Source organism: Polyergus mexicanus, unplaced genomic scaffold (assembly GCF_030449975.1).
Source record: "Polyergus mexicanus isolate NDT 795.1 unplaced genomic scaffold, iyPolMexi1.0 SCAF_5, whole genome shotgun sequence".
Classification (NCBI taxonomy): domain Eukaryota; kingdom Metazoa; phylum Arthropoda; class Insecta; order Hymenoptera; family Formicidae; genus Polyergus; species Polyergus mexicanus.
Genome location: NW_027223325.1, coordinates 8,824,975 through 8,848,394, shown reverse-complemented (window position 1 = coordinate 8,848,394; position 23,420 = coordinate 8,824,975). Strand labels below are relative to the sequence as shown.

At 34.3% G+C, this 23,420-nt stretch overlaps 2 protein-coding genes across 6 annotated transcripts; one reads left to right on the top strand and one right to left on the bottom strand.

The window, feature by feature from the left end:
- Window positions 1–1,189: 1,189 nt before the first annotated feature.
- Window positions 1,190–19,962, top strand: Pka-r2 (cAMP-dependent protein kinase type II regulatory subunit). 5 transcript variants are annotated; one of them, XM_070296447.1, is made up of 9 exons: window positions 4,101–4,229; window positions 4,789–5,110; window positions 7,024–7,118; window positions 11,220–11,303; window positions 11,972–12,078; window positions 12,366–12,627; window positions 12,901–13,059; window positions 13,176–13,278; window positions 13,554–19,962. In XM_070296447.1, exons 2-9 carry the CDS (start codon window positions 5,074–5,076, stop codon window positions 13,682–13,684), a joined length of 978 nt encoding a protein of 325 aa, XP_070152548.1. In that variant the 5' UTR covers window positions 4,101–4,229; window positions 4,789–5,073; the 3' UTR covers window positions 13,685–19,962. The 5 variants fall into 5 exon arrangements, with proteins under 5 accessions (XP_070152544.1, XP_070152545.1, XP_070152548.1 ...); XM_070296446.1 differs by having other exon boundaries at window positions 4,101–4,702; XM_070296443.1 differs by lacking the exons at window positions 4,101–4,229; window positions 4,789–5,110 and adding an exon at window positions 1,190–2,041.
- On the bottom strand, window positions 19,603–23,334 carry LOC138933603 (transcription elongation factor, mitochondrial; the record flags this gene model as incomplete). Its single annotated transcript, XM_070296426.1, has 4 exons — window positions 19,603–22,235; window positions 22,534–22,705; window positions 22,854–23,000; window positions 23,113–23,334. Coding segments are annotated over 4 exons (858 nt in total), but the record flags the coding sequence as incomplete, so codon positions are not given.
- Window positions 23,335–23,420: the final 86 nt, after the last annotated feature.

Here is a 23,420-nt window from a genome sequence, read left to right as displayed (position 1 = left end):
ACACTACAGGTACACAGAATTTTTAATTCCATTTATCAGTAACTTGTTCTCTTGTTCTCATTATTACAACCTACATGTTATCATATTATTGAGTTTATTTGTAATATTATATTCAAAATTTGCTATTTACTATCATGATTTAGAATTGCGTCACTGAATCATTTGTAAACATTTAACATATGTGAAGGATTAAGTTAAATAATAAATGACACAGATTCGGTGTAATTTACATGACTTTATTAGTTGTACACATGCGTTAATTATAATGTAGGAAAAAAGATGTTTTATTTTAGCATTTATGGGCAATTTGTGAAATTGAATATGCTAACATATTTAATATAATATAACAAAACACTAATAAAAGACTATCATATTCTCTCTGTTAGAAAGGCTCTCTGGCTAGAAAGTGTAAATATTAATAAACATAAAAATAGGCTCACAAATATACAAGGGTAAAAAAGAAGATAATAGGAACCAGCGACGATTGGCAGAGAGAATGCAACTTTAATAATATTAAATGAATGTATTTACATATTAAATTATAATCAAACTTTCCGGGACTCAATTCGGGTCTTTTTCAATGGTAGAATAAGAAGAAAAAATGCAAAATAAAATATAAAGATAAAAAAAACACAGCACAGTCAAATTAATCGCAAGCGATAATAAATAAATCGTAGTCGAGGATAATAAAACGTCAAAAATGAAAGATCAAAACATGAAAAAACGGAAGCAAATTTAAATTAACAGCAGCATAATTACAGCGTTAATTTGAATTTGCTTTCATTTCTCACGTTTTCATCTCTCATTTGCTTTTTATTTTCCTCGATTATGATTCGTACCGCTTGCACACTTAACTGGGCTGCTGCGCTCGTTTTACCTTTATATTCTGTTTCACGCGTTTTTTAATTTTATTTATTTCTCTTTTCTTATTTTATTAATTTTTTTAGTTTATTCTTTTTTTTTTTTTTTTATTTTATTATTAAACTTGCGTTCTATCAATTGTCGTTGGATTTCTACTCTATTTTCTTAAAAAATATTAAATAACAATTTTTATTATATTAAAATATGTGCGAGATATAATTTCGTGAACAAAAAAACCTCGATATAATTTTTGATGTAATTTTTCTCTTTTTTTTTTAGAGAAATATATTAATTCAAATAATTCTATTTACATTTTCTTCTTTTTTATTCTTCGAAAGGGAAAGAGAAATTGAAAAGGTCGGCGATTGGAACGAACATAGCCTATCATCGATTGACACTCGAATCGAACTCGACGACCGAGGCCGAATTCGACTGAAACTTCACGGCTTCACTCGACCCGCAGCCGCAGCCCGCAGCGCTACACGACGCGGATGTTATCAGTCGCCATCTTAGCGACCGCGATCGGTTCCTTGTCGTATGTTCCGCGCGACTGTGCGCAGCGTCGTCTCGGCAGGCAGGTAGCCCTCCCGCCCCGCCCCGCCCCCCCGTCCCTCCCTCACCCCGTCGTGCGGTGAGTAAGCGCGCGGCACCGGGAAGCGGCCGGGGAGCTTCGTCGGCGAACAGGCAACGGGATCTTGTCGGTGCACGAGAGGAGGAGGCCGGCGACGAAAGAGAGGCGAACAGCCAAGCGGGTCGACAGCGCGCCGAAGGTACGCGGAAGATCCTTTGACGTTTCAAACACCTGATCCCGGCAATCGACGCGACGTGCGTTAGCCGTGGACGATTGGCGTCGCGCGACAGCGCTTCGGAGGAGCCGAGGCGTTCGAAGAGGAGCGTGAAGGCTCGATAAGGTTTCACGAAGAGGAGGAGGATCGAGGATAGAATCGGTGAGGCGCCAATATGAGCTGTCAACGTAACGTAGGCAAGATCACGGTGCCGGACGATCTGCGCGACGTTCTGCTCGAGTTCACGATCAGCTATCTGCTTGAGCAGCCGGGCGACATCATCGACTACGCCGTGGACTTCTTTACCCGGCTACGCGACGCAAGGCGGACGCAGCTGATCCAGCCGGACGGCCAGACCTGCACGTCGACGCCGGACGAGTCCGTTGACGACGAGGGTGAGTCTCGAAGGCGAGATCTCCCCGATTTTTCCCATACGTCTCTCTTCCCCATCTCTCGATTTTCGTCGTAGCTGATGGATTCGAATCACGGTTCAACTTTTTACATTTGACATTAAAGATTATTGATATAATTAAATCTCAAATTGACAAGTCGTCGTGTTGGAAAAAGATAATTGGAGCAGGGACGTAGAAGCGTCCTCGTCGAATTTAAAGGTCAACTATCGTCGTAGGTGACCGATTGCGGATTCTCCATCTCTTTTTTTTTTTTCCGATATACGCGAAGGAGATGGAGAATCTGCGATTATAGCACTGGCATAGAGAGCGATGGATAGTCACGGCTAACTGATTGTCATTAGCGTCAATCGACGTTGGCAAAGTCAGGCCCCGAGAGCTCGTCGAAAGCTCGGCTTGAGAGATCGATATCGATTATGTTACAAGCTCGTGGCGAACGTGGGTTCTCACGTCGATTCTCTCCGCCGACGTCGATCGACTTTTCATCGAGTAGTTAGCGAGATATTCGCGTTTTATTTCCGGATCACGTATATATAATACACGATTATAAAGCCGGTGGAATATACACCAGTAATTTAGCGATATACGAACCGTGTAGTATATCGGAGACAGCGATGGATAATAATTTAATGACAAGGAACAATATCCGCTATTCGCTCCATCCTCGTCTTTTTTTCTTTCCCCTCCGATAATTATTTATTTTTATCTATTTATTATATTTATTTTTATTTATTTATCCTCATTCATTCATTTATTGTATTCAGCATGATATACGGGAAGGCCTATTTATGTATATATTATAAACAAAAGTGAAAACAAAAATTAATTTGAGACAGATAAGGATAAGGATAAGCGACGTTAAATACAGTAATTAATAAATTTAACGATAATCATACGACGACGATCTCAATTTTTTTTTTTTTGCCCTTATCAACGTGAGACATTTTCGTTCTTACGATAAGCGCGTATTAGTCGATCGTCTAGAATCTAGAGACGGCTAGATTTTGCCGCTGTTGAGCTACCGAGCTTATAACAATTATCAGCGTGTCAAAATAAATACTCATTGTAATACGTAGGACAATTAGCGCCGATCGTTATCGGTAGAAGCGAAGTTGGGAACGAGACAATCCGTTTGACAATCCGTCAAACGTTTGAACAAACGCAGGGACATACTACTTAATTACGAACAACCGACGTCATTCACGGATGGCGAATGATAACGGTCGAGGGATATTCATATTCACGATATTACACGTATTACATATATTACATGTATCTATTCGCACACAGCTTCGACTTCGGGTCTCCGAGTCCGGTGATGATGGTGGAGAGGAGGGGGAGGATGGGGGGAGGGGGGGGGGGAAGCAAACTACGGATATCTCTTTTTTTCCCTCCCTCTTGTTTCTCTTTCTCTAATCCGGATATCCTGCTATCTCTATCTCGGGGAAATGATATTGCTCTTTTACTCTTTCTCCGAGGTTTAATTTAATTCTCGATTTTTTTTTCTTTTTTACTTCGAGGAAAGAATGTACCTCTTAAATCTCAGAGAGACTCGATCGTAAGATTAATTTTTTTTTTTTTTTTTTTTTTTTAGTTATTATTAGAATCCCCTTGTCTGTCGATTAGACGAAGGGAAGGCATGCTTAATACAGTTTTATACGAAAAAAAAAAAATTTTTTTTTTGTTTTTTTTTTTATATTGAATTATCACGCATCATTGATTAGGAAAATGAAAATAGGCATTGCCTTCTCTCTCTCTCTCTCTCTCAAATATAAATTTCTTCGTCATGTTATTTGATCGTGAGCTTAACGAAGTCATCCGAACGATTTATAATAAATCGCTGATAAGAAAATTGTGGTTGTATTAATAAGTTATTCCCAATTGAACTGTCACGTTTGATAGACGCATTTCTCGGTTTTTGACGGATTGAAGCCGATAATCGATCAGAATCCCTCCAGGCCTCACTCTCACGTGGTTTACCAGACACCCCGCCATCTTCCTTCCCCCTAAATAGCTGAAGATATTATCGGAGTGTCAGGGCAGGGCGAGAACAGTCTCTCTGTGCCTCGAGACGCGCCCGAGGAATCTCGTCTATTGGAGAGAGAGAGAGAGAGATATATATACGCGCGAAGACGGTACGTACTCGGTGGTACGTCGGTTAAAGATCCAGACGGTAACACTTTGGCTCCGATCTCGCCGGACTTTTCCCCTGCGCGCGATTTGGGAAAAGTCTCGCTATTTTCCGCTGTCAGGCGCTGTCGCGGGGCGAGATTCTCGGATGCGCGGTAGTTTCGACAGTTTGGTCCAGCGTTTAACCGGCATAACACGAGCGCGTGTCTCATCTGTCATCCGTCTCCAGTATAACCGGCGCGATTTCGATTTCTTTCTTCTTCCTTTTTTTTTTTTTCTTCTTTCTTCAGCCACGCTCTTCTCGCGTTTATCATCTTCCCTTTTCGCCTTCTCTCGGAGAAAACGTAAGATCGGTAAAAGATGCGATATCACGTAAATGTCACTTTCCTCTCCCGAAGTATTTGCTCCAGTCGCGAGTTTCTTTCAAAGCTTGCTGACGCATCTCGATTGATCGTTTAATCGTTCGATGTAATGTCTTATACGCTGATGTAGAATGGGGAAAGGGCGAGAAATGTCGTAAGGAATCAAGAGAAATATGATTACATTGTGTGCGCATTGTCGCGAAAAATTGTTTATCTCTTATACATGGGTGTGTGTTTCAGAGATATTTATTTCTCGCGCCGCATCGATATTTCATCCCCCGCGTGATTACTGTAATAAATTGTATGCGCGTGAGTCATTCGTAAGCAGATACGGGATATCGCTCCCCGCATCGATATAAACTTGTTTCTCGGTGTCACAAGTGTCGAAAAGTGTGCGTAAGCGTGTTATACACATTGATATACATCGGGAGAAGGGCAAAAGTCTCTCCCTTGCGTGTTCGTCTCTCTCTCTCTCTCTCTCTCTCTCTCTCTTCTGTGTGCGTCTTCCTTTCCTCCGCGGGCCAAATGTCGCTCTCCGTCATCGAGCCGCTGGATGATAAAGGTGCGAACACTATACCACATGTCTCATTATCCGTATAGGAGACCGGATAATTGCTTTCCCGACATTCAACTTCGTTTATCTCCGAAGGAGAAATAAACGATCGAAAAAATCGATCGAGCTTGCTCGTAAATCCGTGAATTCCACATCTGTCAAACGTGACGATTTTTTTTTTAAGGAATTATTAAAATTATATATATATATATTTTTTTTTTGGCTGTGTTTCTCGAGTTATTGTGATAAATTTTTGCATTTTCAAAATCGATTCTCTTGGAAAGTATATTGTAAGGAAAGAAATTCATTATATATATTACAATATTCCAAGAGAATCGATTTTGAAAATGCAAAAATTTATCACAATAACTCGAGAAACACAGCAAAAAAAAATATATATATATATAATTTTAATAACTCCTTAAAAAAAAATCGTCACGTTTGACAGATGTGGAATTCACGGATTTACGAGCAAACTCGATCGTTTTTTTTTCTTTTTTTTCAATTTGTCTTCGTGTAGAATTACAATTTTGAGTCCCTAATATAAGGGAGATTTTTGTATTATATATGACAACGGAAATATACAGGGTGGCCCCGAACGTTCCAGCCAGATTTTGAGAACTTATAGGAAATTTAATTCTGAACAAAAGATTTCCTATATAAACATGGATCGAAAAAATGCTTCCTTAAGAAGTTATCGCTCAAAAATCTCTGATGCAAAGGAAGAGCAAAAGGTGAAAAGAAAATGAAATTTAATAAATTTCTTGAAAAAAAAACAATAAAAATAAAAAGATAAAAATTTTTCTTTTATGAAAATAAAATAAATTTTTTTAAACTAAAATAGCATGTAATAATAGAAAATGAATAAAGACGTGAAAAAATTAACAGTTCTCGAAATGTCCACCCCAAGCTCCAATACACTTTCGGCATCGAGTAATGACCGATCTAGTCGCTTTACGGATTTCCTCCTGATTCAACTTTAATCGATCTAACAATAAGTAACAAAAGCACTTTTTGTACATTTGACACTGGTTATATCAAAATCTATGGAACGTACAACAATCATTTTGATCTCATTTGAAAGATAATTTAATTTTCTACAACTTTTGTTTCGGTACTTTTTGTTAAAAGACGCACATTTTCTATGATATTTGGAAAAATGTGTAAAATAATCACGATTTCAGAGGTTTTCGAGCGATAACTTCTTAAGAAAGCATTTTTCGATCTATGTTTATAGGAAATTTTTTGTTCAGAATTAAATTTCCTATAAGATCTCAAAATCTGGCTGGAACGTTCGGGGCCACCCTGTATATCTCTTGTAATTAAGATGAGGAAAGATGGAATAAAATCCTTCTCGAGAGGAATCTCTTAAAGGAAGATGATACGATATTGCGTTCAATGTATCCGCGAATATAGTGAATTTTGAAACGAAAGAATAATAATAGATATCGTGAAGTTATTTTGTATGAAAACAAAAAGACGAGAAAAGAAATCGATATTAGTGAAATTTGCCGAGGGGTCGCGAGTGCATCGACGAGGCCGAGGATGCAAATCTCACGGCGAACTTACGGTAAAGTTCACAGAAAGAAACACGATTTCTGCGTGCGACACCACTTAAAATGCTAATGCCGAGAACTCTTAAATGTTAAAGCTGCAATTTATTTCTCTCTCATAATTACCGGAGACCAGATTTTGCCGCGGCTGCGGGAACTAAAACGAGCCAACGCGTAACCTTTTGCATTTTACATAATTGAGTTGCTGATAATTTTATTTATTTATTTATTTATTTTTTTTTTTTTTACTTTTTTGGGAACTCTTTTCCTTTCTTTCTCGGCGGCAACATTATTCACTGCAAATTATGTCCAATTCGTAATTATATAATTTTTATTCAGTTTGAAATATGTCTCTTTTTTGCATTTTAGAGCCACCAGTCGGCCGATTCGCTTCCAGAAGGAAGAGCGTTTTCGCGGAGACGTACAATCCCGAGGAGGACGAGGAAGATGACGGCTTTAAGGTGGTGTGTCATACTGTTGTTATACCGTTTCACGATCTATCGGTCACGTTCTCGATAATGAGGCGAACTAATGAGACATCCTTTGCGAAGATTTGACGTCTCGCGTCTTGTATCTTTTAAGAAAGAAAAAAAAATAAAATAAAATAAAACGACCTTACGCGTCAGCGGCTGTGAACAAGATTATGGAAGTTGAACTGAATAACAAAAATCACATGTCTATATCGTGACACATTTTCTCAATATAATTGTCGAATTGATCAAGTTGAATCTGATCAATTCGTTCTATTGTCTTGATAGCGTTTATTTGAAAACAGCGTTTCTTTTCTCAATAAGAGGCGCGCGTTCTCGATATGTCATGTCGCCGTATCAAGGAATCTTCCGTTGATCGGATATCATAATGACCGATATATTCTTTCAGCTTTCTGACGAGTACATGTTTTGCTTTCTGATAGAGGAAGCTTTGTTTTCGTGACAAATTTTTCTTTTTTCCTGTTTTCTATGCCAATGTATTCAGAATGTTTCAAAAAAAATCACGTGATATGGAATGTTTGTGCAAGCAAACTAACTTCCGCGAATTTTTGAAATATCGGATTAAATTTTTTTCAAATGAATATCATTAAAGGATGATTGATATTTGAATTTGGTGAGGATCGGTGAAAGGGTTCATTTTTTATAAAATTTTGAATTTTTTCAAAAATGTCGGTGCAGGCTTTAACTTCCACAAATTTCGAGATATTGGTGTAAATCTTTTAACATGAATAGAGTTTCATTAAAGGATGACATTGAACTCGATGAGAATCGATGAAAGGTTTCATTTTTCATGAAATTTTGAATTTTTGAAAAAAATTATCTGTGTATCCTTTAACTTGCGCAAATTTCGACATATCGGGCTAAACCTTTTAACACGACAAAGTTTCCTCTAAAAGCTGGAAGCTTTCGAGGAAGCGAAAATTGTTTGCTCTGAGGAAGTGCTTTGTAAGCGAAATAAAATGATGAGGAAGCGATATGCATGTTTTCAATTTACACGATTTTTATGCTTACGGCACGATATTTAAAGCACCCGATCTGCCGAATCGAAGATCGATTCGCCAAAGTACATAATCGGCGAAAACACGTGGAAGTACGTGGTGTACCGCTGAAGCGTATCGCCGCTATAAAAAATGCATTATACGTAAAAAAAAAAACCAACACGATATAATGGGAAGTAAGCGAAGAAACAAGCAATTAAAATCAAAATGTGTCTCTAATGTAAATTCATTACTCGGCTACTTCCTCCTCGCTTGAACAAGGTCAATTATATTTGTGTTAATCATTTTCGTAGATGTAGATGATGATCTTTCAAAATATATTTATGCATACATATTAACACATTGCATATATTGCTCGCTCATATTTCACACCGAGAATGGCTTCGTCTTCGACGGGGAGGCAGTTCTTTTTTTTTTTTTTTTTTCGGTAGCGGCAGAAAATAGAGTCTCGTTACGAAACATCGTCATACATCGTGCTTATATGTCTGCGTATATATATATATAGGGAGGTATAGAAGTATATAATATATCGTAGTCTATTAAAGCATCGCAGCATATTCTCTTTCTCTGTCGCTCTCTCTGTCTCTCGGCTTGCTGCCGCGTGAGTGACGAAACGCGAGCGAAGAGAGTTACTTTGCTCGACGATGCGAGGCCGGCGATGTACCTTTGTGACGTCAGGCCGCGTGTTCGATAACCTGGACGGATGTGATTTACATATACATACGTATATAGATACGTGTGTATGTGTGTGTATCATCGCGTACGTCCATGCATATGAGCGCGTGCCCGTGAATGAGGGAGAAAGGGGCGTGTATACATGTGTGTGTATGTGTTAGAGAGAGTAAGGTCTGCGAGGGGTAGCCGCGATAGGTCGGGTTGGACAAGAGAAAGAGAGAGAGAGAGAGAAAGAATATTTTCACAAAGCAGCCCGGTGAATCCGATTATCGGCATCCCGTGGTGGCTCTGGTTACACGAAGAGGAAAATCGGCGATCTCTCTCTCTTTTTTTTTTCTCCTCTAGGCTGCTAGGCCGACCGATCATATTTTCTCCCTACATATGCTACAACGAGACCAGGACAACAGGTAGAAAGAAACTGGGGCACTTGCGTCTTTTTAAAAAAACTACGATGAAACTCTACAAATTATACTACGCAATCTTCTCTCAACTGCGTTTTACTTATATAAACATCAGGCTCCTGTATTATTTATTTATTAATTTTTTTTTTTTTTTTTAGGTAGGTTCTTCGACCAGGAGAGTTTGAAATCGATCCTCGGCGATAATATCGAGGCATGTTTCCAATAATCTTCGAGCGACGCAGAGAGAAAACCCATACATGAAGCTGAATTTATATTTCTGCAAGAAACTAATTTTCTTCAAAATTCTAATAGAATTTTTACTCGAAGCTCGGTTGCAAAGAAAAAACGCCGATCTCTCTCGACGTTCTCGTGGAAGAATCGATTTTAAATTCCGGCCGCAGAATCTTTCTCGTTGAATCGTTGAAATGTAACGGGATATCCTGGTACGTGCTCGAGAAGATAATGCATCGAATGTGTGCGGCGAAATAACAGCTTTACAGGTAGCAAAGTGAACTAAACGGCTGATCGGTCTCTACAATAAGGTCTTTAATCGTGGGCGATACAAGCCGCACAATGCCCGCAGATGGGATATGTAATAGGAACGGAGAGCTAGAAAGAGAGAGAGAGAGAGAGAGAGTAACGGTTCCCTGCAAAATTGATCGCTTTTATGTGTAACAATTGCGACGATAACGAAACAAAGAACTTGCCCGTTTGTAGAGAGACTGATTACCATGCGTTATACTCCCGAGCGAGAAGCGGCATAAGTCGCTGTCGCGAAGAGAATAAAGTGCGCAAAGTCTTAAAAGTAATTAATTTTAATATAAAAACCCGCTATATAAGTGAGGATAAAATTTTCAATTGTAAACAAACGATGTAACGTAATATTTTCAATGTCTTTTGAGAACAAAAGCGGATAAGTAGCTCTCCCCTTTTAACTGAAATGCTGTTTTTCTACGCATAAAAAATTTATAGTGATTATAAGGATTAAATATGTCTCGTTCTAGATATTAAAGTAAATAGAGATGCTGTAGAGGCACATAATACTAAAGTGTGCACGCAGAGAAGATAATGTAATTTTGAACTTTCTGCCGTTATTGTCTCCAATTTCTCAATTCGCGATGCGATCGTCATGTGACACGTGACGCATAATTTTATAATGTGTTTAGCAGTTTATGGCTATAAAATAATTAAGGCTTCGTCGCGTGTGATTTACATGTTTTATATAACTTACTTGATGTATTTTCAATAATTTCGCTAAAGGCTCGATACTGCGTACATCGCTTGACAGTCCTTCAAACTTGACAAACATGATGTACTTACTATTTTCGAAGTTACGTTGAGTGGATAGCGTGGGAGATGTCAAAGTTCACCATACCAAGTCCAACGTAAAGAGCAATATCTCTAAAATTGAAATATCGAATTTGCTCGCGTTGCGGCTTTTAGAGAGAATTGCACTCTCTCTCTCTCTCTCTCTCTCTCTCTCTCTCTCTCTCTCTCTCTCTCTCTGTCACTTATAAAATCTTGTAAAATATAATTTTCAAAAGATCAAGAATTATTTAAAGAATAGAAAACGTGGGACGCTGAACGAGCAAATATAATATATCGACACAGCAATAATTATAATATAAAATAATAATAATATAAAATAATAATATAAAATAATATAATAAATATAAATATATTTATTAGATAATCATTCATGCTTCTCTCTCGTAAGTTAATTAAGCTCCGAGAGAGAAACACTGACAATGACTTTAAACAGTCTTTGAGAAAGAAAACATCATACATATGCATAAGTTTTATTTATTAATTTATATGTATTACATTGAAGTACGTTTTCTCTCTTTCATTATCCGTTAAGGAAGAAAAATCTTAAGCAGATGAGAAAGGAAGATGTCTCTCGATTGTACTGGCACTTTAAGAATAGATTTAGCACTTTCGTCTTAGTTGCGTTTTATCTAAGCTTAACTTTGCCTTTATATCTGGTTCATTGATTTCAGATGGTCCATCCAAAGAGCGACGAGCAGCGACAAAGGCTCAGCGAGAGCGTCAAGAATATACTTCTGTTTCGCGCTCTAGACGAGGTAAGTTAAACATCTGCGCTTTCATCAGCCGTGATCGCAAACAGGAATAGATATAACAGCGGCTCGGATATTCGCGCCAGCTCGGCGAAATACCAAGAAATCCACGAATAATCTCTTATTAAGAGCAATTGGTTTCGCCGACGAGAGACGATTCGCACATAGTATGAGATAATTATTCCTTTCATCGGCGATTTACGTTCGAGCCAAATAAAATAGTACAGAGGTCACTTGGTTATTAGATTAAAATTGAACATGTTATACGAGTTATATATCTTTATTTAATCTCAATATATATTTCATTTTAATATATTTTAATATGGATACTTTATTCAAAACTTATACTTATATTCAAGACTAAATTATATCGAGTTCTACTTGACATCGCGTATTAAAAAGTCGCGAGAAAAAGAGATTTATCTAAAAATTTTCGTCAAGAGAAAAATCATCGTTTAAGAATCGATCAACTAAATTTTATTAAGCTAAATGCGTGAAATTTTTTCGTAATACTTATATAAATGCATTTATTTATGTAGAGGCATGTACATTATTGTTGTAATATTCCCGCGATTTCGTATTTGCAATTTTAAAATCGATATATTTTAAATCGCGGACGATAATATCTAAAGTGTATTTATATATGTATAATATTATAAAAATTACTTTTACAGGAACAAATGGCGGACGTACTTGACGCGATGTTCGAAAAAACCGTTCAACCGGGAGAATTTATTATCCGACAGGGCGACGATGGTGATAACTTTTATGTGATCGAGAGGTATAATACTTTTTCTTTATATATTACAGTTAACGTATCGATAGGCTTCTCCCTTCAGCGAGAAGCTCCAATGAACCAAGATGAGAGATGCATACGATCGATTGTGATGTTTTTACTTAGAGCTGAAAATATTCGAACAAACGTTTAATCAATAATTTTATTATTTAATTGTTCGTTTTATCTCAATTTGAAATTATTCAAATAAGACAGAGAAATTTCGAATCGCTCTTTACAATTCTTTCTTTCATTTCCGATCGTCTCTAACGATCTGGCGTTTTGTGTTTCAGGGGAAAATTTGACGTTTACGTGAAAGATCCCGCCACGATGACGGATAATCGTATTCACACTTACGATAATCGCGGCGCTTTCGGAGAACTAGCCCTTCTGTACAATATGCCCAGAGCAGCCACCGTCAAGGCCATTACGCTCGGCACACTCTGGGCTATGGACAGACAGACTTTCCGACGCATTCTCCTTAAATCCGCGTACAAGAAGCGTAAAATGTACGAGACTCTTATTAATAAAGTGCCGATGTTGAAATCTCTCGAGGTAAGTGTTATTACGCAGCTTTTCTACAATCGTTTTTTTTTTTATCGATTATGTTTGCGTTGTAAAATCTTAAATAACTCTTGAGTTCTTCTTTTTTTTTTCATATTTCGAGATCAAATAAATTTATAAATTACTATGTGTCTTCTTCTATTTCTTGTTTTACTTTAATCGGACGAAATTGAAATACAATAATAAAAGAGAAAAAAATAATCTTTGAAGTGGCACTTCTTATACCATACTCGTACGATATTAAATATGAAAATCCTTTTTCAGGCTTACGAACGTATGAATTTAGCGGATGCCCTTGTACCGAAACAATATTCCGATGGCGAGCAGATAATCAGGCAGGGTGATACCGCGGACGGGATGTATTTCGTTGAGGACGGCGTCGTCAGGATTACTATACTCGGCGAGAACGGCCGTGAAATTGAGGTGCGCATTTATATTATACGTTAATTCAGTTCTCCGCGAAACGATCCTATTACGACTACGATGAGCGCCAAGAAAATTCTGTCCTTACCTAACCCAGTACCTTTAATATCGCGCAGATTAATCGTGTTCCGGCTGGCGGTTATTTAGGCGAGTTGGCACTCGTAACGCATAAACCACGCGCCGCTTCGGCCTACGCTGTAGGGGACATCAAACTGGCATGTAAGTCTATTTCGTTATCGCCCACGACTTTAAGATTGATAGGTAATCAATAACATTGCGCCAATGACACAGTTACGAATATTGATATTTACAGTAATATATTATTATTATTAGATATCGAAAGAGAGAGATAGCTGCGATATTTCTGCATCATTTAACATCGTTTTAAAATCTTCTATTTATATCAAACTTTAATCGATTTTTAAATCGATTCACGCAAATATTTCGTTCTTGTCTAAAGTAATTATTTTATTTATTCAAATCATTACTTACAGTCTTGGACGTTGAAGCTTTCGAGCGTTTGCTCGGCCCGTGTATGGAACTTATGAAACGTAATATTGACGATTATGAAGATCAGCTAGTCAAAATATTCGGCAGCAAAACCAACATCTCCGACATTCGATGAATTGTCTCCGGCAGAGATATATCGACGCGCTGCTGTACTAAAGGACGCAACACTTTCGTACAGTATATAATGTATAACGTGCACAAAAGAGAACTTGTACCACCTACTTTTGAATCTCATCCCGTGTATTTCGAGTATCGTCTCGAGAAGGTCAACTGTTTCGTATGACTGTACACTTTAGACGTATACCGATATTAAGATTCGTCGACGATAGTTACCAAGTTTATACCTACGACACACATTGAACAAAACTATAGGCTGCTCGACTATGTATAAACAATAACAATGGTATTTAATAATTATTCTCTAAGACTGTACTAGATCAAAAAAAGGGTATGTTAGTGCATTCTATTACGTGCTCGATCGTTTGCGAAATGAATATCTCCATTTATTATAGTCTCGGTGAAAGATTGGAATATAATACTTTGAGATCTAGGACAGTATTATTAGTACGCTATTAATTATTATATTAATATTCTTATCCTGGGAATGACTTAACAATTTATCTCGATGTATTCAATCTAAGCATACACACGTCGCGTATATTTCTTCGCATTATCCATTTTTTAAACAAATACGGCAGCTATGTTTAATAAGCCACCAAGAGTCTAGAATATTCGAAATTGAATGCTCTTCTAATATATTCTTCTTTTCTCTGGCAAAGGTGGATTACAAAAAAAACGACCATAATGATCGTATAGTGACATAAATCTTGTAAAGTTTTTATGAGATACCTATATATGCATATCACTCCTTTTCGAATATAATGAAAGTAACATTGCCACTATTAAACTTAATAAAAATAATATCCTTTGATACATCTATTTAATAACATAATATCTTAATAAAAAATATCAGGTTAGACAATCAAGATTTTATTTATAATTTCCAATTAACACGCACTCTCTTTGTGAAATAAATACGTACATATACACAAACAAACATCGCACATAAATGCACATATTTGTATAGTAAAATTATTTTTAAGCGCAACATTTAATCCACAATACTATTTTTATTTTTTTTATCTTTTTTTCTATAAATTTATGAGTTTTATATGAATTATTTTATTATACATATGAATATGTATTTTATGTTGAAAACAAGACATTTAGAATTTATTGCAATTTTATATATAATTATTTATGATTAAATTAACATGCAGTATATCCGATGAATAGTTTTTCTATTCAAGAAAATATCAATTATTTTCTAAATTGCAGATTAAGCTTTTTTAAAGTAAAAAAAAACGCGTATTAATTACGTCTGACATTTTTATAGTATTTAAAAACTTCTATAATACTACAGACGTAAAAAATCGGTGAAAAGGGTACTGATTTATATATCCGCTTTTTTATGGGTAAAAATTAATAAACGCCAGAATCTTACAAAACGCATTCTATTTCGAATATAAAACACTTTCATTAAATGCATAGGAAGACTAGCGAGCCTTAAGATTGACTTAAATGCGCGGATACAGCAATGCAAAACAGTATACATTTGAACATGTATACGATATAAAAGATACACTTTCTTTTACAATAATACAGATGTAAATGCAAAAATAAGAGAGAAAAGAGATAAGATTCTCTAATTGCTTTTTACTTACATATATTAACGTAAATGCCATTATTTGCTAAAGATTATGTGAATTTTGTCGTGAATAAGATAAGCACGCGTTTAAGTCAAGCGTTAAATTCAATGTGTTTTGCTGTTAAAAATCATGGTAACTGGAGGATCGATTATATGAGAATCCGTCAACTTATTTTTACTACGTATGTATATGATATACACGTTATACATGTATGATATACGTCTATCATCATTATAAGAGTCCAGTCGAAAAATGATTCGATTATTGTACGAACAAGAGTTGCGAATGCTAGTCACTTTTTTATGATCCTGCTATCGTCACAATTCTTCTTGTGACAATTACGCTCGATCAAGAAAAATAGAAAAAAGGAAAGATACGTTTTATTATGGTAAATCGTATATTTACTACTGTGACTGAGAAACTCAATGAAGCGACAGAGCTTTTTAAATAATATCACAATCGTGTGAGGGAGAAAGGGGAGACTATTATGAGAGTGAAATAGAGAGAAGGTAACATAGGAATTATTAATAATAATTGTGTTATCAATTACTCTTTGTTTATGGCACTTACGACGTCTTGCACTGTTGTATTTCTTTCTTTTTTCGTATACAAAAACTTTTTTTCTAAACAATTTAATTGAGAATTATTCTCAAGAGAATAGTTAAACGAGTTAAATGAATTTGACTAGACATCAATGATCTGGAAAAAATTTACACTTTAACAATTAAAGTTTTTTTTTTTCTTTGTAACGTCAGCATCTTTAGTCTTCCATTGTATCTCCAGGCTGTGATATTATTTTCGACTGAGTGTTTCATTCCCTTTCTTGTAGTTTTTTCTACAAGATGAATAAAAGAATATCGTAATTGTTATCGAATTCACGATACATCAAACTGGTGAATTTATTTTAAATGACTAAACCAACGTATCTTGTAAGTGCGACAAAGATTTAAATGGATTAGTAAAAGTGACTTGATTATCGTTGGATACGAGGAACTCTAGACGTATCGCAAAAAAAAAAAAAAAATCGCATATTGAATAAACTTGATACGCATAAGTACTTACTTGTGTTAGCTTACATTTAATGAATTAAATGTAAAGCATCAAAAATTAGTAGAGAGTCTGTCCAATTCACATTATGCTGTATGTATCTATCATGTGATTTGTCTTATATGTTGCGTGTTGTTGTTCATGCGAATGTGGATGTGGATATGCGCGTGTGACGATCGAACCAGTAATTTGTTAATTTATGTTGCTATTATATCAATAGTTTACACTCTTCGATAGTTGTATAATTCATGTTATTGTCATTAAAGATAATGCAATATATCGAAATATGTCCTATGGATAAATATTGTAACAGTAGTATGCCTTACGGTGCCACACACTGGATCTTCGCCTTTTTACTTTCAAAGAGGGAAAGATCTATGAAGAATCAAAGATATAGATTTCGTTATATATCCGCGATTTACACTGCTGGATAAAATAATTAAAATATCTTATTAAATTTGTGTGAATATATATGTTTTCTCTATAATTTTTCTTATTATATATAATTTATAATTTTGGCCACAATTCCATTATTTTCATTTAAGTTAAAAATTACTTACATTATTTCTTTATAATCAATATATGAATCAATTTGGTACGCATATGATAATAAATTTGTGTCAGAAATTATTTCAATATTTTATCATTAAACCAGCAATGTGTTAGTTATGTATTCACATGTGCTACATCCAGCAATGGGCATTCAATTTTCCGTCTTATCAGTCTTCAAGCAATTGAAGCAATATAGAATTTCGAGTTATTTTGAATATTATTGAAAATAGGATTTTTGATTAATCTTGACTATATCTTGAAAAGAATTTTCTCTTGTTTTAATAACTCTTCTTAAAATTAAAAAAAAAATCTGAAGGAAATCTGGACATTCTTGGATATTGAACGGAACATGAATTATGTATCAATGTTTGAACAAGCACATCTTTTATTTGCATTTATGAATTATTATAATTAAATTATCATTGTCATTGTCATAAAAAATATTATGCAGAGAGTATAATCTTATTTTAGATCTCAAATTTAAATAATATTTCGCGTGTGCTGTATCCATTTACAATTTTTAAAACTTTTAACAAACATAATACAAATATGAATATCTCAAGAAACTTCTTAAAATGAAACTTTGTAGTTGCTGTTTATCAAAATCATTTCAAGAGTTTTCAATTTTAAATAATATTTGAAATGACTCGAAACTCTCTCTTCCGTTGTATTTGCAATGATTCGAAGCGCTTGACTCAGCCAACCCGCTAAATTGCAATTCTAGTCCAAAATGACATGTGACATAATAGAGAAATGTTTCCGACCAAGTAGCACGTATCAAAGATCAGAGAATCGATAAACTGATCGCGGTAACTATATTTATAACTGGCTAATTAAGTGCCAGTAACACTCATTTCTTTTATACGTTTAATTTAAATTTTTCCTTATGTGCAACGAAATATTTCTTTAATATATTTGATTTATTAGATGTAGCAATTATGTATTATCAATGTTATTGTGCACGTAACGCAATGCACTTTGCATCGGACCAATTTCAAAGAGCAATTGAGCTTGCGATTATTTTTTCTTCTTTCTACTCTAATATTCTTTCTCTCATCGTATAGCTGATATGAATTCTTCCCCGATGTACACCCGAGTTCTAAAATGTTACATTTTAATAACTTTATTGCCCCTGTGATTTTTAAATTGTATTATTTTCATGAATACGTGCATGGCAGATAAATTATACGAATTTAGTCCTAAACGTGGCTCCAGAAAAATCTGACAAAATAATCCTTCAATTAATTCTCAAGTTACATGCTTTAATGCTAATACTAAGAGAAGCAATACGAGTCTTAAACTCGATTGCGTGCCGACAATCGTCCGGTATCATCGTCTAAGAACGCTTGTATGATTGAAAGTATCTTGTGGTAGTCTTATATATTTTATCTCTCTTTCTTTAGAATAATCACTCATTTTGTTAAAATACCGACACTTTCTTCGTTCTTGATTCACATACTGCACTTTCTTTTCCTCACACTTGAATACCGATAATATTACTATTTTATTGCAAGAAAAAATTATATACTTCTCTAAATTTCTTTAGAAATGGCATAATTTATCGCGTTGCAGACGTTATGTGCAGTTGGAACAGAACGAAAGGAAAGAGTTACGGGAAATTGGAACGTTCAAGAACGTTCAGAAGTATATATATGTCTCTCTTTTGTTGCGTGTCCCAGTTTTATGTCCGATTATATCTTCGAACCAAAGCATGATAAAGAGAAATCTTTTTGATTGTATTGTAAATGTTGAATAAACTTAGAATATATAATTAGTCTTACATGAAATGTGTGCATACACATATTGCTCGAAGCGTGACATATTATATATAGCGGATATAACATCAGAATGGTCTCTTTGTGTTCCGTTAGTGATATGAGAAAAAATTAATCTTGTTTTTTGTTAAGTTATACGTATCGTTTAAAACAGTAAAATTGTTAAGTGTTTTCTATATTTTGTAACCCGTTCAATAATATATCTAATATCCAACATGTTAAAAATTCTTATATCTTCAGAGAAGAAGAAACGATAAAAAAAGAAATCCGCATATAGATGCGTAATTTTCTTTTTAAATGCGGAATAATTGAAGTAGACTCATTTTACGCAACAATATTTCGTATAGAATTTTTTTTTATCGAACTTTTGGATCTATCGTTATTATCCAAAATTTCTTGTACCTTATATTATCGGATAATATCATTTGAGATGCGACCCTTCCCCGAACTGTATATTTAAACTGAATTGATTTTATACATATGCATGCAATAGGGACGTTTTTAGTTATAACAGAGTGTTGTAAATGTAAATTATACGAATTAGTAATGTACGTACTTAATGCCCCTCGTTTCGCAATGTGTTATAGTATTGTATAATGAAAGATGCACATATATATAGAGTGTTTTCATATAGATAGGATACAGATCGATACTATTGTATTCTTTGTCAAAATGTAAGCTTTTTCCTTTGGCAAAAAAAAATTTCCGGATTGTATTCTACTTATATGAGACATTCTGCATGTGTGTGTATATATAGTATATAATATATACAGTTGTTAAGGTATATAGTGTATATACCTTATATATATATATATATATATATATATATATATATATATATATATATATATATACATAATAAAATCAGTATATATGTCGACACTCGTTTCCAGCTGGTCTGATCGGGTATCATTTTAATTATATAAATTGTGTTACAATCTGGTGGCGATGCGATTCAAAGTAATTGAGAGCCAAATGCAATGCAGACGGATCGATTATTTATTGTATGATACAATGCAAATGTATGTCCATATATAATTTGTTAATATATATCGAGAGGTAAATAGATTTTACTAAAGATTTTATGTATGCTCTGTGAATGCAGCACAAGTTTATCTACGTATAATACATAGATATAACCCAGACATATATATAATCGAAGGACAAAGGATAAATTAAACGGAGTACTTGCGCACGCTTTGTAATATAAATCTGTAAGATGCGCGATCACATGTCGTCCATGCGTCTTTTTTCTTCTCTTTTTTAATAATATAAAATTCATTTATATGAAGTAAATCTCTCGCCACAGAGACACTTCCAATGCTTGTAATAATTATGCGTTATATGGAGCAAAAAGGCAATCGATAACTAAAAAGTAGAGATACCCGCGCTCATTTTTACATGCCTGGAATTTAACGATACTTAACAGCTAATCACGCTCCTCATTCGATTGTAGATCATTTCTGATCGTCACAGATTGATTCGCGTGTAAATGATAACGTCTTCACAAACAGATATATTCTCGTCTATAATTAATCACTCGTTAGAATCAATATAATTTGAATTTTATTTAAATCTTAATTTAGATTTAATTTAAATTATTATTTATTATGCTAATATTTCTTATAGATATTCTATAACTAAATATGTTTTTTATAACGTTTAATTTTCTGCTCGATAAGAAATTGGAAAAAGATTGAAAGTAAATTTCTGGTGGTAAATACATATCTCTGTACGTGCAAAATAACACATACTGATTTGGCACGCGCAGCCATATCGAAAAGTCAGGATTAATAATCTTGTCGAATAATCTTATTCATACATACAGCTGATGTAATTATTATTTTTTCATACATAGGATGTCGTAGAAAATTGGACGCTGTTTTAAAAATTATAGTGCGCGTGTTCTGTTTATTAAAACAAACGGAGTCTCCTAAATTAGGTAGTGTCACAATCTTTTTTATGGCCATTCTCTTGCAGTCTATTGTTCATACACACACACACACGCACATGCGCGCACACACACACACATACACACACACATCTCAGACTTCACGATTCATTTAGCTCTAAACAGCTTCCAAATTTTTTCTGCGATACCCTTACATGGACATGTCTCGTCGCGTATAAGCTTAACTCGGATACGTTCATGTACGTATTTTCGTGATGGAGCCTAAGCGCGGTTGTAAACCAAAGTCAAGTCTCAGATACATACAATGAAAAATAAAGATTTGGTGTCTTTCCCTTTACACTTGATCACCATTTTTGTACACAAGTTTTTCTTTTTTACACATAGTATCACTGTTCAATTATAAACAGCAGCGTTTAAATATAACTGTATCTCACATGATTCGAGTATCATGCATTTCAGTATGAAAGAAAATTTTGTACAAAATATATGTACAGAATATATGAAGATGTATATTACACTTCATCAAGAAGCTTCTCATATCGTATCCGCGAGGCAGCCACCGCTCATCGTCTTACTCTCGTATATTCGCTCGATCATTTTGCAAACATCGCCTGAATAATTCTATTTTTGTCGCAAATGCTGCGCGATGCGCTATACAAAATCTCATATAAAATAAACGAATACGAGTTTGTATTCGAGCAACGAGCACAATCACAATACACATCTGATATATAAATAGATAGCATAATAAATCGTGGATATAATAAATGAATGGACCTGTACAGAAAGAGTCTATCAGTCTATTGTATTTGTTATTATCATTATTATTATTGGTAATTCTCTCAGGCTTACACATTCTCAATTCTCTCGCAATTTCATAAATAATTATTTTCACAAAATACGCGAGTGAGTGTTACGAGATTTGATCATTATGAGAGTTGACTATTACGAGAATTACCAATTGCTTTTATCACCTAGAAGAGACTTAAAATTTTAGAATTAGATAAATCTATTCGCGTACACATATTGAAAAATTTAGAAATATATAAATATCTTTGAAAAGATCCTTTTGTGTGTTATCTATTTATATTTATATCAAACGTATATTAGATGACAACTTGAAGTGTTAATTAAGATAACGTGTCTTGTGACATATCTATTCTTTGATTACAAGGAAATTTAACCGCTAATTTCTGATTTACCTTTTCTGCTCAGATTAAAAATTACAAAAAATATCCTTTTTATTAGCTGTTAACAATTATATATATCAATTTGCAAAATAAATTCATCGATAATATTAATATTCTCTTCTTGACATTATTAGATAACAATAAGTAATAGACTCTCTTCTCTTTTACATGTCACCACGAATGATCATATCAGTTCTTTGATGTACAACTAATTCTAAAAAAGCTAATGCTATCAATAAAGACCAACTAATTTGCTCTTGATAGGCAGGACTTTGCGCGTTATACATGTTTCTTAATTCTGTCTTTATTAATACATTAGGCAGGCGTTCTTTGGTTTCCATTAATCTATCGCTCTCTTGCAGTAATTTTTCCATCACATATTTTGTAGCTATAGCTTCGTTACCAACTATGAGTCCATAGATTTTTGGTAAAATACGCTGGCGCAGTATAAAGACATTATTTATTATAAATTCTGCGGTACCTGAAAGATTTATAATAATATTTTTATGTATCTTTTTTTTGAAATGTATAATGTTACTAATACTAGAATGATAAAAACGATTATTTCTTTTATGCAATCATAGTTGCAACTAAAAACCTTTTAAGTCTCATTTAAAAAAATAGTTTATCTCCTTAATTATTATCTTATTATTCAGCAATTAATTTTTTTGCTTTATAAAAAGAAAGAAACTATTTTTTCTTCTTTCTTCAATAACTATCATGAATTTTAATCATTCTAGTATTAATATAATTGTCCATGTAGGAAATAATTTTCATACTGTTAAATTTGCTATTTGATGTTGCCAGGTATGACAAAATGATACCGGTTATCACAGAGTCTTGTACATAAGCTTGATAAAGCGGCCGGTCCTTGTGATAGCCCATATTACTAACAATCTCCTGCAGTATATATCGATCAGCTTTTGGTAAATTAGCAGCTATTGATAATGTCTAAAAAAATAAAAATAGATAGTTGACAATTTCGAATCTTCATTCTACAATTGATAATCAATTAAAAATCTTTAAACAATTGGCTTTTTTATTAAATTATAATTATATAATAATACTATAATTGTGTTTATATTTTTGTGATACTTACTATTTGAAGTAAAGAATGAATTTTTTCCTTGACCCTATTTTGTGGAAAGCACTTATAATTCCATTGTAATACTTCGCAATCGCGATTTAACAATGTCCAACTTATCATATCTGATCCTATGTATATGCCTAATACTGTATTAACATCCTGCAATATTTCATATAGACAAAATTAATCACACATGGATTAGAGAGAAAAGTTATTAATAATATTTATAATGCAATATTACAATTTGAAAATTAAGTATGATTTCTTGTACCTTCTGGTTAATAGGTTTTGGTGTTAGGACTAAGCCTCGTGTGATCTTTCTTGGACTCTTTTTTTTATCATATATGATCGACTTGTAGAACTTGTATAGACATTTGTTATTTATACCCTTAACTTGTAATAAGTCCTCCAATGAATTATATAGTCCATTATTTGAGCGATGGTGTTCTAAACTCTGTGCACGCTTTTTAGTAATAGAATACCTTAGCACATAAATATAATTTCAATGATAAAAAATATATAATTAAAATTTACCATCACGTTTGCAAAATAGAGTACTCTGCGTTGATACCACTGCTT